Genomic DNA, 14,797 nt, shown 5'->3' on the forward strand with positions numbered 1-14,797 from the left:
ATGGATGGAGGTTTGTGACACTGTACAGGAGACGGGGATCAAGACCATCCCCATGGAAAAGAAATGCAAAAAAGCAAAATGGCTGTCTGGGGAGGCCTTACAAATAGCTGTGAAAAGAAGAGAAGCAAAAAGCAAAGGAGAAAAGGAAAGATAGAAGTATCTGAATGCAGAGTTCCAAAGAATAGCAAGGAGAGATAAGAAAGCCTTCCTTAGCAATCAAAGCAAAGAAATAGAGGAAAACAACAGAATGGGAAACACTAGAGATCTCTTCAAGAAAATTAGAGATACCAAGGGAACATTTCATGCAAAGATGGGCTCAATAAAGGACAGAAATGGTATGGCCCTAACAGAAGCAGAAGATATTAGGAAGAGGTGGCAAGAATACACAGAAGAACTGTACAAAAAAGATCTTCACTACCTAGATAATCACGATGGTGTGATCACTGACCTAGAGCCAGACATCCTGGAATGTGGAGTCAAGTGGGCCTTAGAAAACATCACTATGAACAAAGCTAGTGGAGGTGATGGAATTCCAGTTGAGCTATTTCAAATCCTGAAAGATGATGCTGTGAAAGTGCTGCACTTTACCGTGTCTCCAGAATATTGCACTGCAATACTCATTGTCATTTCCTTGGTTTATTTTCCTAATCCTAGTGTAAGGAGGAATAGCGTGTATCTCACTATGAACAAAGCTAATGGAGGTGATGGAATTCCAGTTGAGCTATTCCAAATCCTGAAAGATGATGCTGTGAAAGTGCTGCATTCAATATGCCAGCAAATTTGGAAAACTCAGCAGTGGCCACAGGACTGGAAAAGGTCAGTTTTCATTCCAATCCCAAAGAAAGGCAATGCCAAAGAATGCTCAAACAACTGCACAATTGCACTCATCTCACACGCTAGTAAAGTAATGCTCAAAATTCTCCAAGCCAGGCTTCAGCAATACATGAACCGTGAACTTCCTGATGTTCAAGCTGGTTTTAGAAAAGGCAGAGGAACCAGAGATCAAATTGCCAACATCCATTGGATCATGGAAAAAGCAAGAGAGTTCCAGAAAAACATTTCTTTCTGCTTTATTGACTATGCCAAAGCCTTTGACTGTGTGGATCATAATAAACTGTGGAAAACTCTGAAAGAGATGGGAATACTAGACCACCTGATCTGCCTCTTGAGAAATTTGTATGCAGGTCAGGAAGCAACAGTTAGAACTGGACATGGAACAACAGACTGGTTCCAAATAGGAAAAGGAGTTTGTCAAGGCTGTATATTGTCACCCTGTTTATTTAACTTATATGCAGAGTACATCATGAGAAATGCTGGACTGAAAGAAGCACAAGCTGGAATCAAGATTGCTGGGAGAAATATCAATAACCTCAGATATGCAGATGACACCACCCTTATGGCAGAAAGTGAAGAGGAACTAAAAAGCCTCTTGATGAAAGTGAAAGTGGAGAGTGAAAAAGTTGGCTTAAAGCTCAACACTCAGAAAATGAAGATCATGGCATCCGGTCCCATCACTTCATGGGAAATAGATGGGGAAACAGTGGAAACAGTGTCAGACTTTATTTTTCTGGGCTCCAAAATCACTACAGATGGTGACTGCAGCCATGAAATTAAAAGACGCCTACTCCTTGGAAGGAAAGTTATGACCAACCTAGATAGCATATTCAAAAGCAGAGACATTACTTTGCCAACAAAGGTCCGTCTAGTCAAGGCTATGGTTTTTCCTGTGGTCATGTGTGGATGTGAGAGTTGGACTGTGAAGAAGGCTGAGCGTGGAAGAATTGATGCTTTTGAACTGTGGTGTTGGAGAAGACTCTTGAGAGTCCCTTGGACTGCAAGGAGATCCAACCAGTCCATTCTGAAGGAGATCAGCCCTGGGATTTCTTTGGAAGGAATGATGCTAAAGCTGAAACTCCAGTACTTTGGCCACCTCACGCGAAGAGTTGACTCATTGGAAAAGACTCTGATGCTGGGAGGGACTGGGGGCAGGAGGAGAAGGGGACAACAGAGGATGAGATGGCTGGATGGCATCACTGACTCGATGGACGTGAGTCTGAGTGAACTCCGGGAGCTGGTGATGGACAGGGAGGCCTGGCGTGCTGTGATTCATGGGGTCGCAAAGAGTTGGACACGACTGAGCGACTGATCTGATCTGATCTGTGTGGTTAAAAGAGAACTGACATAGACATTTGTGACTAAGGGAAAAGTCTCCTTTGAGGCCCCAGCTTTGCGTCAGCTCTGAGAGAACGGAGGCCTGAGGCCCGTGTCTGCTGGCTGGCTGGCAGCATCTTCCTCTGCTTAAAGATTCCTCACGCTTCTTAGCCTTTGAAATATAAATGGAAGAAGCTGGAATTGAAAGCAGAGGGTGAAGCAGGGTAAAGGCGTTTAACACGGTGTGTGTGTGTGAATGCAAGTTGAAATGTAAGCAATAAGAATACTTCTGCTGGCCTGGGTGGGGTTTGTGGGGAAGCAGGAGAGGTCAGCTTGGAGGTGGAGCTGGGGTCTGGGAGCCGGGCTGCCTCTTTGGGTTCAAGGGGGGGCCACTGCGGGTTCTGAGTAGGTGCGGGAGCTGACGGGCCTGTGCAGAAGGCCTTGGAGTGGGGAGATGGCCTGGGAGGCATTAGAGGATGTGGTAGGGGTGCGGACACCGTCCGGGTGCATTGGGGCGCTGGGCTGCAGAGCTGTGGGGCTGTCTTGGCCTGGTTGTTCACAGGCAGGTGCTCTGGTGCCGTAAACAGGAGCATACAGGCGGGGGTGGTCTTCATCTCTGGAAACGTTTGGGGCAGTCACTCCATCCTCCTGGTCCTGCTGCCAGCTGGGAATGCTTGGTTTGGGGCGAGGATTCCCTTCTTTTCCTGAGCGGTGAAGCTGTGCTCCTGCTCTGAGAATGTAAGGGACCCTTGTGCTTGGGCTGAGCCATGGAGGTAGGAACAGATACATCAGAGGAGAAAAGGCTGTTTTTTCTGCTGTCCTCCCCACGTTGGGCCAAGGACTGACCACGTCTAGAATGTACAAGAGGCCGTCTCCCAGCTCTGTGGTCAGTGATGACCTTGACTGGGTCACCCAGCTGTCTTGAGAGATTTCTGTCTTCTCATTGGCAAAATGATGAGGCTGGATTCAATTAGTGGTTTTCGAACTCATTTTATTTTTTTTAAGCAGCAGAAATCCTTTTCAAATGACACTTGTGGGAATTCCCTGGCAGTCCACTGGTTAGAACTCTGCACTTGCACTGCCAATGCTGGGTTCAGTCCCTGGTCGAGGAGCTAAGATCCCACAAGCCCCACAGTTTGGCCAAAAAAATAAATACATGGGAAAAAAAATTTTTTTTTTAAATACATACATAAAAATAAAGTGACACTTGTTTTCAAAACAAGCTCAGAATTCTCCTAATTAGGACTGAGGTGGGAAGAGGAGACGACACTGATCTACAAAATTGCAATCCTTAACTCAGTGACTTTGCTGTTTTCCTAAAGGAACTGGACCAAATAAAGAAGGAGGAAAGAGAGAAGAAAAAACGCCGCCTGGAGAACATTAACCATTTGAAAGGAATGGGCTACTCCATGCGAGCAGCCAGGCAGGCACTCCATCAGGCCGCCGGGAACCTGGAGGAGGCCCTGAAGGTAACGCTCCCTGGCCTCTGGCCTCTCAGAGCAGCCTGGCTCCCGGCCCAGGTGCCCTCTCCTCTACTTTCTCATCTGAGCGGCTCTCTGGTCCTTCTTGGCACCAGGAGCCCCACTGCTGTGGTCTGGCTCCTCCTCATTCCTGCTTTGGATCCAAGGGTCAGAGGTCTCGCTCTTGCACCCAGTGGCCGAGCCGGAACGGTGCCCCCCACCCAGCTGGGGGCATGTCCCTGATGCGGCAGGCTTCCCAGGGCGAGGACTCGGGGGAGGCTTCTGGTTGCAACAGGAGGAGCTTCACAGTAACATGGAAGGAGAGAAAGGTGGTTGACGTTTCAGTGTAGTTTTTTTGACTTAAAATGTTTTATTTGAATATCTAATTTTATTATGTATTCAGTAGTACATGTTGGCAATGGGGCCTTTTAAAGAAATCCTCAGCAATGACTCAGAAGCTTGGGGTCCAGATGAGTGGTATAACTCTGCCTGGGTCCATATCCTTCCTGATGTGTGTTCACGGAGCAGACGAGTACTTAATGAGGGCAGGCACTGTGCTGATTCTCAACAGGCAAAGTGGGGTGAAGCCCTCGCCTGCCCTCGGGGAGCCCACAGATGGGTGGAGAGCACAGTGAGATCAGAGCAATCGTGTGGGACCCCAAGCATCTTGGGGGAGCAGGACTGCAGGCTGGGTGGTGGGGATCACGGGAGGGGGCCCAGCAGATGAAGGAGAAGTGGGGGCAGCTTGAAGTGCTGAAGCACTTTCATTTCTCTGACTTCTCAGAGAAATAAAAAATATAGTCAGTTCAGTCCACTTGCTCGGTCGCGTCTGACTCTTGCGACCCCATGGACTGCAGCACGCCGGGCCTCCCTGTCCATCACCAACTCCCAGAGCTTACTCATGTCCATTGAGTCGGTGATGCCATCCGACCGTCTCATCCTCTCTCGTCCCCTTCTCCTCCTGCCTTCAATCTTTCCCAGGATCAGGGTCTTTTCCTTTAATTACACAAATAGGGCAAAAATACATTTGATGAATGTAGAACTATTTAGGTTAAAAGGGAAATTCCCCAAAAGAGCTTTACGAGGTTGAAAGTAAGTATCATGTGACAGAAATCCAGGTCTGAAGACCTCTGCTCTTGTCCGTGACATTTTAAACCTACAGCATGTCACCTTCTAGAGAGAAACGACCTCAGCAGGCTACCCTGGGCTGCTTTGGTAGCTTTCGGTTTGTAGCTTTTTACGGCCTTGTCATCCCTAAGGCTAGTAAGCTCTAACAAAATGTCTCTTTCTGTTTGGGATCCTCCTGCCCTCTCTCTCAAACCCTTTCCTGCTTCCTCAGATGAGACCTTTTTGCCTGAATAATCTTGTCCATCCTTCAGACCTCGACTCAGACGGGCCCCTTGGCAGGAGCCTTCTCTGAACAGCAGCCTCCTCCCCAGCCCCTGCCTGGTCGCCGGTCCCTTTGCTCTCCCACAGCACCCTTGGCCTCGTTCACCACACTTTCCTGCACCTGTCTGTGCGTGCTACAGCTGTGTCTGCTCAGCACGTGACGGGCGCGCGGTCTGCGCCCGAGGGACTGAGCAGACATTAGTGATGAGCAAAGGGTATTCCTGTGTGTTTTTAGATTCTTCTCCATAATCCTCAGCTGTGGTGGTTAAATGATTCAGCTCCGGAAAGCAACAACCGTCAACAAAGTCCGTCTCAGGAAAAGATTGACCAAGTAAGTGAAGGTGTACCGTGCCCCCTCCGCAGGTGCCACCTCGCGTGGGCCTGGCTGGGGTGACAAGGTTGGTGGCCCGGCAGGGCCGAGTCCTTGGCTCCTGCGGCTCCAGGTGTGGCCAGGCCCACCCCAAGGAAGCAGAGCACGGCATTCCCTTCAGAGTAGGACACCCAGGAAGCAACACGAAGGCGTTCTTCGGCTTTCTCCTCTGCTGTACACACACCTCTTTGTGCGTTGACCCGTCTCTGACCGCCCATCTCCCTGCCTGTGACCTGCAAGGGTGTCACTGTGGTGACTGTCTGGTTTGGCCTGCCGGCAACACTTAACCAGCGAGCTGGTCACTAGGCAGACGGACAGCACATCCTCTGGCTTGAGCTGGCTGCGTTTCCGAGGTGACTGCCCCGACACAGTTGGCCCAGCTCCCCCTCCTTCCTTCCCAAGCTTCCCCATGCGCCCATTAGCACAGGAAGCCAGTGGTCCAGGCGTGCAGTGGGTTTTAAACTTCTCCCCCCATACCCTCTCCACCAGGATCAGACTCCCCTGGCCCCGCATGGGGGGCGCATCCGCTCTGTGCGGCGGGCCCTCTGCAGAGCCGCCTCCTCCCTGTTCCCCCAGCTGGTATACATGGGCTTCGATGCAGTCGCGGCCAAGGCGGCCCTGAGGGTGTTCAGGGATAACGTCCAGCTGGCGGCACAGACCCTGGTCCACAATGGAGGGAGACTTCCTCCCGACCTGCAGCTCTCGGCAGAAGACTCTTCGTCCACGCCGTCCACATCCCCGTCCGACTCTGCAGGTGGGTCCGGGGTCTCGGGGCACCAAGTGGGAGCCGGCGGGTGGAGGGGGTGCCTCGTCGGGGCCTGAGCAGGGCGTCCCCAGACGCCCGCCCCGTGTGCCGCTCGGCACTGTGGCCAGTGAAGGCGAAGCTGAGGGTCAGCTCAGTCTCTCCACGGACGCTCCTTTCTCTTCTCCCTGAGCCCACACTTCTTTACTGCAGGCACCTCTAGTGCCTCAACAGATGAAGACATGGAGACAGAGGCTGTCAATGAGATCCTGGAAGACATCCCAGAACATGAAGAAGACTACCTTGACTCAACTCTGGAAGACGAGGAGATTATTATTGCAGAGTACTTATCCTATGTAGAGAACATAAAGTCGGCAGCAAAGAAGAACTAAGCGATGAACAGAAATAACTTAAGTTTCTGCTTATAAATATTCTATCGTTTTGAAGGTGTAATGCAGATCTTCTTCTTCCTTTTTACTGATTTTGCTGCAGAGTGCTGCTTTCTCGGGTGTAGGAGGGGCAGGTAGGGAACAGGGATGTAGAGAGTGAGAGACGGGGTGGGACAGGGTGCCGGTCCCCAGGGGTGGCCTTGGGAACTGAGCCGCCTCTGGCCTGACCTTGCTGTCGCCCGCTGCCTTCAGGTTCTGCGGCCTGAGCGCCACCCTCCCTGCTCGTGTGGCTCCCGGGGAGGGCTGCAGGAAGAGCGGCTGGGGAGGGGGAGGTGGACGTGTCTCCCGCTCTTCCCCTCGCCCTGCGCTTCTGCCCTCTGGAACCCACTGCTTGGTCGTCTCCTCCGTCCCACAACACAGCCCTGCCTCCTGCTTCACCCTCTGCCGCTTCCTGAACGTGTCCCTTAGATCCTCAACTGTTTCAAGCGCTTTGGGGGCCTTTTAGAGACAAGGCGTCAGCTATAGCAGCCACACCAGACCGTGACAGAGGCCTTCAGCCTGAAACAGCAGTGGTTTTTGTGCTTAGCCTAGTTAAGTAGAAGTTCCCCAGTGGCTCAGACGGTAAAGAGTCTGCCTGCAATATGGGAGACCTAGGTTCAATCCCTGGGTTGGGAAAATCCCCTGGAGAAGGGCATGGCAACCCACTCCACTAGTCTTGCCCAGAGAATTCCATGAACAGAGGAGCCTGGCAGGCTACATACAGTCCGTGGGGTCACAAAGAGTTGGACACGACGAGCAACTAACACTTAGCAAAGTAGGCACTTGAAATTCTGGGTGGAAATTCAGAATGTATATATATTCAGAATTCTTCTTTACAGATATAAAATCTTTTTATTAAACAGGAAAGTCTTAAATGCCAACCAAAGCAACTTACTTTTAATTAGCATTCTCAGATGCAGCACTGTCATAGTAAATCCATTGCTGGCTGAGATGCCTATGAGAGATTTAAAATCTATTTTCTCCATGTCTTTGTGGGGGGGCTGGGTATAATACAGAAGACTCTTTCTAAAGGTATGTAGTTACTAGCCTCTTAACTGCTCAAGTAACCGTTCTGAGTTGACCATGCCTTCCTCTGTAAACGTGTTATTAAATGAAGACCCTCTGCAGCACCAGGACACAGCCGGGAGAAGCCTGTGTGGAAAGAACGCACGCCAGGTGTGTTCCCAAGACTTCCTGGCTGGTTGGAAGCTCCGCGACTGAGGGCAGATGGGTCACACAGTTGCCGTTGAGGGGCTGGCTGAAGTGCTTCTGCCGTGTCAGAAATCGTAAAGCTTGGACAGCAGGCTAGTGTGAACGGGTGGAAATCCTTTCTTGTCATTCTTTCAAAAATGGATGGTACAGGTGAAAATAAAAGACGGAAGATACATTCCAAAATTGTCAGCCTAACTTTGCGGTAAGTTACTCAAATTCCCAAACTGAGTAATGACAATATCCGGGTGATCTAGAGCTCCATTTAGGTTTGAGATGTCCGCTTCCATTGACTTCCCATGAGGATCATTAGTGACTGTTACTAAAAGGTCAAGTGTGCAGAGGCTCTGGGGCGAGGGGAGGGAGTGGGGGTGGTGGGGGGTGCTTCCTCGCCTGATGGCCGAGGCCGTGAGGGGGTCCCAGCCTCATGTAGGACCAAGTCAGGCTCACAAGGTACTGCCCTGGGTGTGGTCGGTTGTGGCTTCTCGTTTCCCCAGCTGCTTATCATGGCAAAGGCTAGGGGAGCCAAGCCACACTGGCGGGCCTCGCGCTCCACCTGGGCGTGAGGAGACACAGAGAAGCCCGTTCTGGAGCTCAGGACGGCGGGGTGTGCGCTGCCCACCTGCATGCGCTGACAGGCCTTAGCCCTGGCTGTGCCGCCAGCTGGTCATGTGACACCTGACAGGCAGTGATCGAGCACCGCTCCCTGCTCTAGGATGCAAGGGAAAGAGCAAAGGACATTTGTGATGAAAAAGCTGTTAAATAGGAGGAAGGGTGCTGAGCCTGAAATCACAGAGGAGACGGGCTTTGGGGGGTGGTTCTCCTTGGAGAGTCAGAGGGAAAGGACACTGCGGATGTGGGACAAATGAGATTCCAGTTGGGGTGGAACAGGCTGAGTGGCCGTGTTCATGAAGTCACAGGGGCTGTCCTAGGCCCACCGGAGGGTGTGAGACTGAGGTTGGAAAGATTGCTGAGTCCAACTACAGAGCGCCCTGACAGGCAGGCAGGGGTCCAGACGTTAGTGGGGCCGTGGAGGGCTCCAAGCAGGGGGTGGGATGGCCAGGCCTGTGGGCCAAGGGGTCAGCCAGAGGCTGCGGGCACTGTGGCCAGAGCGTGCTGCCCGCGGTCAGATCCGATCCCATCACCTACATGAAGTTCTGCCTGCTCTTGGCTCTGGTGACACCACCACGTCCTGTCCCTGTTTTCCCGCCCATAAATCCTGTACTTCCTGTCCTTCCCCTGCCCAACTAAAGGGATTTATCAGAGGCAAGGATATTTTACCAAAGGCAAAGAAACAACCTGTGGTTATCTGGTCTTTATAGCTTCCTCAACATCTAGCAAAGCCTTCTTAGGCTGCTGAAATGAAAATTACTCAATAAAATTGATAAACCTTTAGCCAGATTCATCAAGAAAAAAGGGGAGAGGGCCCAAATCAGTAAAAACTAGAAATGAAAAAGGAAAAGTTACAGAAGTTCAAAGGACCGTAAGAGACTACTCCAACTGCACAGCAATAAAACGGACAACCCAGAAGAACCGCACAAGCTTCTCAGGTACAGTTTCCCAAGACTGAGCCAGGAAGAAACAGAAAATACGAACAGACTGGTTACAAGCACTAAAATTGGATCTGTGATTTTAAAAACAACCAACCAAATGTTTTTGGCATCATGACTCTACGGACACGAGTTTGAGCAAGCTCTGGGAGATGGTGAAGGCCAGGGAAGCCTGGTGTGCTGCAGTCCATGGGGTCGCAAAGAGTCGGACACAACTGAGCAACTGAATTCACTGAACAAAGTCCATGAGGAGATGGCTTCACAGGCGAATTCTACCAAACATTTAGAGACGAGCTAAGCCCATCCTTCAGAAACTATTCCAAACTGTTCCTGCAGAGGAAGGAACACCTCCAGACTAACTCATTCTACGAGGCCACTATCACCCTGATGCCCAAACCAAGGAGATCGTGCGCACACACACACAAATTACTGAAATACAATTTACCCAAATATGCTGTACACATGCAAGATAGTTTTCCATTTCTAATTCTTGGAGAGGGAGGCTGGAGGAAAACGAATGCCGCAGCCCACTGTAGGATTTGCGCCCAGGGGCTGTTTCTCAGGGTGGAGCGAGGGAAGATGCATGTGGTTGGATAAGACGCCGTGTGCGTGCTGTCCAGGCAGGAAAGCAGCAGCAACCGTGAGCACCAAGGAGCGAGCGTCTGGTCACTCACGCTGCCTCTGCCAGCAACGCAGTCCGAGAAGGTAACTATAAACGTCAGCACAGGTACTCAAGGGGGTTCTCTCTGCCCGCTCTCCCTGGAACGAACTTCAGCTTCCCGGAAAGCCCCTCAGGACTGGGAGGGCCTGTCTTTGGCGGCTGCAGCCTCAGGCCCTGGAGAACCGCTAGGAAGTGAGAGCTCCCAGACCCGGCGGGAAGCGCCCAGGGACCCCTCACCTCTCCTGGGTGCCGCGTCCCACCTGAAGAAGGCGGGGTGATGCTGCTTCTGCGGGTCCTTCTCACCAGCCAGCCTGTTCTGGCAAGGCCCCTGGCTTCCCAGAGTTTGGGGGTGTGGCGCAGAGCACAGTCACAGAGGTAGCACCATGCTTTCTACTGCCCCTGGAGTCAGTACTGTTATCTGTTCATGTGGCCAGGGGGTCAGCATCCTTACCCACCGGGCATGGACCTGGGCACCCCCGGGTGCATCTGGCATCAAGACACCTCTCTGCATCAGGGGCTGCCTCTGCCTGGGGAGGCTCACCTTTAGCAACGTGCTCAGCTCTCAAGGGGATTCCCTCGTGGCTCAGAGGGTCAAGAGTCTGCCTGCGATGTGGACGACCTGAGTTCGATCCCAGGGGTGGGGAAGATCCCCTGGAGAAGAAAATGGCAACCCACTTAAGATTTCTTGCCTGCCTGGAAAATCCCACAGACGGAGGAGCCTGGCGGGCTACAAGAAATAACATCACAGAGAGTCTGACAGGACTGAGCAACTTCACTTTCACTTTTCAGCTCGCAAGGGCGGACACTGTCTTCTGCAGCATTTCCTCTTCCTGCAACAGCGGCCAGCCGGGCCGGGCCCGGAGGGCACCGTGGATGTGGACTGTGGGCACCAGCGGAGGGGCTGGAAGAGGGCCCTTGCCATGTGTGAGGGGGCCGCTGAGGCGGCTCCTCTCAGGGTCTCTCAGCGCGTGAACCCCACTTCTCCCTTCACCCCCTCTTGGCAGGGGCTTCCCCTGCACACCCCCAGGGCCTGCCTTGTCCACACCTGAGAGAAGGGGCCGCCTCTGTGCTGGCGGGAGGAGCAGCGGGTCCCTGCCGTCACCCAGGCAGACCGAGGGGCTGACTCCTTGCCCCCTGGCCTCCCTCCTGCCGCCCCCCGACTCAGGGACACTGCAGTGACACTGGAGGGGCAGAGGACTTCACTCCTGGGGGTGGGCCAGGCCCCAGCTTCGCGGGCACTCTCCTGCCCTCTGAGAGGGAGTGGGACTCAGTGTGCAGAACAAAAGGTGGTGCACCACAAGGCACTTTCAAGGACCTGTATTTCATCCTTCACAAGTGGACAGTCTGCCAAAATAACGACAGTCCGTGGGGTTCTGTCTTGGGCGCAGCTTGTGGGATTTTAGCTCCCCGACCGGGGATCGAACCCAGGGTCCCGACCGTGAAGGCGCCCAGTCAGAACCACTGGACCGCCAGGGGAAAACCCCAATCCGTGCCTTTTTTGAAGCGTCCGTCTGGCTCAGCAGGAAAAGACTTGGCTTCCGGGGACCTCGGGCACCCGGAGCCTGAGCGGCTGGAGACCCTGAGAGTCGCGGGAGGGTCCCTCGGGAGGGTCCCGGGAGGGACGGATGAAGGGGCGGGCGGCCCAGCGAGGGCTTCGGAAGGCCGCCGGCGCGGGGGCGAAGCACCACCCGCCGCGCCAATCTGCCCTCGGGGTCCGGGGGACGGGCGGCGCGCCCCCTCCTCGCGGTTCGGAGTCGGCGGGGCGCCGTCGGGGCGTCTCAGGCCGGCTGCAGGGGCGCGGCGGCGGCGGCGCAGCCCACCTTGTTGCTGAAGAGTCGCGAGAGGCTGCGCTTGGGGGCGGCGGCGCGCGGCGGCGGGAGGCCGCGAACGTCCCAGAGGCGCAGCGCGCCGTCGTGCGAGGCGGTGTAGAGCACCTGGCCGTGCACCTGCGGGCGCGGGGCGTGGGCGGCCGGCAGCGGGGGGCGCCCCGCCGCCCCCACCCGGCTCCTCCCGCGGCTCCGGGCTCGCCTATACGCGGCCCGCCCCGGCCGGCGGAAGCGGAAGGCTTAGCCCGGGCCGAGGCCCGGGGAGGCTCTGCCCGCGGGGGCGCGCGGCTGCCGGGAGGGTGGGGTGGGGGCCCTCAGCCCTTCCCTTCCGCGGGCGCTCCACCAACCATTGCCAACCAGCCGCGGGCCCGGGGGAGGGCGGAGCGCCTACCTGGATGCAGTTGATGACGAAGGCGTGGCCGCGGAACACCCTCCGCAGCGCTCCGGACTGGGCGTCGAAGGCGCGCGCGCGGGCGTCCCCGCTGCCGGTGAACACTGTGAACACACCGGGCCGCTGGCCTCGAGCCCTCGTCCCCTCCGGGCTCTGCGGGGCGGGGCGCGGGGGGCGTGGACGGGCAGGGGGACGGAGAGTGACGGAGACCCTCTCCCAGCCCCGTCCGCTCGCCTCCCAGGGATGTCGTAATTGCAAACAGCCCAAGCCCCTTGAAAGGAAGGAGGTGGCACCTTCACTATCTTTAGTACGGCTCCCTCAAGGTCAGCGTGGGGAGCCGGGATCCCCGGCGCCCCATGTGGACCGCAGCCGGCTCTGCAGGGCTGAGGCGGCCCACCGCCCTTGGGCTTCGGGTCAGCCTGCCCTGTCCTGTTGAGACAGAAATGGCTGTCCCACCTGAGTTTCTGATTTAAGGAGGTCTGCGGTGGGGCCTGAGAACCCTCCAGGCTAGCCAGCTTCAGGTGATGCTGGTGGTGGTTAGGGACCCCACTGAGAGCACTAGCCAGAGGACAAGCACTCCCTTGTCCACTTACTACCTTAGCCTGGGCTCTCCCGGCAGCTGACCTTGACACTAGGATTTGAATGCAAATAGTTCATCTGGCAGGGCATTCCAAGATGTGGGGAGAGAAACAGGAAGGACTCCCCGTGCAGGTGTGTTAGTGAGCAGGTAGGTGACTGCTGGGGTGCCTGAAAGAAGGGGTGGCCCGTGTCTGAGATGTCCCACCTGGGGACAAGGGCGCTGGGCTCCTTTTCCATCAACTCCTAGTCGTCCTCGGCCAGAGGACCTCAGGCTGCATCAGGAAGTGCCCCTGAGTGTGGTACCCAGACCACCTGCTCCAGCCACCCAGCAGCCTCAGTGAGCCGCAGGAAGCACCCTCGGGGGCTCCGTGTTCTTGGACTGTCTATTCCTTATCCCGCGTCCTGGGTCACCTGCCATTCCGTTTTTCTGCTAAAGCTACCAGTGAATGTGGGCTTGAAAGGGAAGTTTTGTTTGCCGGCCTTTTCAGTTCCTTTCCCGCCGCCCCTTCCACCAATGCAGGTAGTTACTGGGCATCCTGAGTGTGGGAAGAGGGCCTGGAATTTGGTCTGATTATCCTGCAGCCTGATGGCAAAGACCAACGGCCAAGTTACTTAACAGCCGGCAGCGAGCAAGTAGGGTCTGTGGAATCTGCTGCAGCGGCAGGTTTCATTCCAGCTGCTGCCACAGGGAGGCGCTCTGGGCAACGTTCTTTTCTGTAAATTAGAGACTGGCAGGAGCAGAGCCATAATCACACTTAGAGCCCTGGACACAGAAACAGGGGGGCGGGAAAAATCATCTTTGTGCATCAGACACCTAAGTCCTGAGGGCATCTTGGGCACTATTTTTGGAAATCCGTTCTATCTTCATCTAACACCTGTGCTGTGAAGTCCACTTGAATTTTCCACTGTGACTCCTCCTCCAGCCCAGTCTGCTCCCTCATCCCTGCGCTGGAAGGACGGTTCTCAGGCTCAGCTCCCCGTGGGGCTGGCTTCTGGCTGCTGCTGCTGCTGCTGTGTGTGTGTGTGTGAGAGAGAGAGAGAGAGAGAGAGAGAGAGAGAGAGAGAATAACTGGGAAAAGGAGGGTGCTGATGGGAAAATATAACATTGGGGATCGTTTTAGGAAAGAAATATCCAGGAGCGTGGGGCCCCGCTCCCATCTAGGAGTGGTCAGGTTGTGCGTTTTGCTTTCCCAGCACGATGCCTGTCTTCTGGGTGTAAACATGGCAAGCCTCTTGGAGAGAGCCAGGAAAGCCCAGATGTGAGAGTTTGAGATCTGCGGGACAGAGTGCTTGTTGACTACCCAGTAAGCCACTCTACGCTTCTTTTCTTCCAAAATAACCCTGATTAGTCCTGGCAGCAGTATCCCCAGGAAGAGGTTTTATTATTCCATCTCTTTTATAGGCAGTGGTCAGAGAGATGTATGCAGAAGTCTTTGGGTGGAATTTCCAGAAAAGATCTTTAAAGGGGTCTACTCATCTAGAAGATATATCCTTTTGCCCTTTCCTCCTCTTCTTCCCACTTGCCTAAAACATGATGGCTGGCACACCAGCAGCTCTCTTGAACCACGAAGCCCCCCCTTAAAGATAGATGATACGTACTAAGGATGATGAAGCAAAGTGAAGAAAGGAAACTGGGTGTCTAACAACTTTGTGAAGCCATCCATTTCAGCCTAGATCACCAGTCTCTAAAATTCTTCTACATGAGGGAAGAATAAACCACTATCTCATTTAAATTCCCTGTTATCTGGATTTTCTCTTATCTGTAGTCAAACCTAATGTCAAGTGAAGCTAAACCCACGTGCCCCTCAAGTCTGGCAGGAGTTAAGCAGTGTCACTGTCTCCCTCAGGAATTTGAATGTGCCCTTGAGATCCGCTCTTAACCTGAGGTTCTCTGAACACGAAGGTCGCTGTACATCCTGGTGGGCAAAGGTGGGGAGAGGCCCCCACACGCTTATTTGGAACTTCTTTGGCTGGAGGAACAAACATGCACAAAAGAGGCACAGCTGCCGCTCCTGGCCGCCACCCAAACTGAGCTACAGCC

At 54.1% G+C, this 14,797-nt stretch overlaps 2 protein-coding genes across 7 annotated transcripts in view; one reads left to right on the top strand and one right to left on the bottom strand.

The window, feature by feature from the left end:
- Positions 1-7,935, top strand: part of NUB1 (negative regulator of ubiquitin like proteins 1) — a 35,541-nt gene extending 27,606 nt beyond the window's left edge. For both annotated transcript variants that reach the window (XM_070368914.1, XM_070368915.1), the window contains exons 12-15: positions 3,474-3,620; positions 5,236-5,331; positions 5,947-6,124; positions 6,326-7,935. In XM_070368914.1, coding sequence (XP_070225015.1) covers positions 3,474-3,620; positions 5,236-5,331; positions 5,947-6,124; positions 6,326-6,504 — 600 coding nt within the window. In that variant the 3' untranslated portion in view covers positions 6,505-7,935. The remainder of the gene's footprint in view (positions 1-3,473; positions 3,621-5,235; positions 5,332-5,946; positions 6,125-6,325) is intronic.
- Positions 1-14,797, bottom strand: part of WDR86 (WD repeat domain 86) — a 40,100-nt gene that overhangs the window by 2,673 nt on the left and 22,630 nt on the right. Inside the window, exons 6-9 of one of the 5 annotated variants that reach the window (XR_011463920.1) lie at positions 12,178-12,281; positions 10,502-10,611; positions 4,511-4,607; positions 3,897-3,912 (exon numbers count right to left, since the gene is read on the bottom strand). Coding sequence is in view for 3 of the 5 variants with exons in the window: in XM_070368917.1 (XP_070225018.1) it covers positions 3,692-3,912; positions 4,511-4,607; positions 12,178-12,281 (422 nt within the window). In the remaining 2 variants the exon portion in view is untranslated. Of the gene's footprint in view, positions 1-3,628; positions 3,913-4,510; positions 4,608-10,501; positions 10,612-11,605; positions 11,907-12,177; positions 12,282-14,797 lie in introns of those variants that run through there. The other 4 variants (XM_070368917.1, XR_011463921.1, XM_070368918.1 and 1 more) reach the window with 4 other exon arrangements.

The sequence above is a fragment of the Bos mutus genome, chromosome 4 (genome assembly GCF_027580195.1).
Source record: "Bos mutus isolate GX-2022 chromosome 4, NWIPB_WYAK_1.1, whole genome shotgun sequence".
Lineage (NCBI taxonomy): Eukaryota > Metazoa > Chordata > Mammalia > Artiodactyla > Bovidae > Bos > Bos mutus.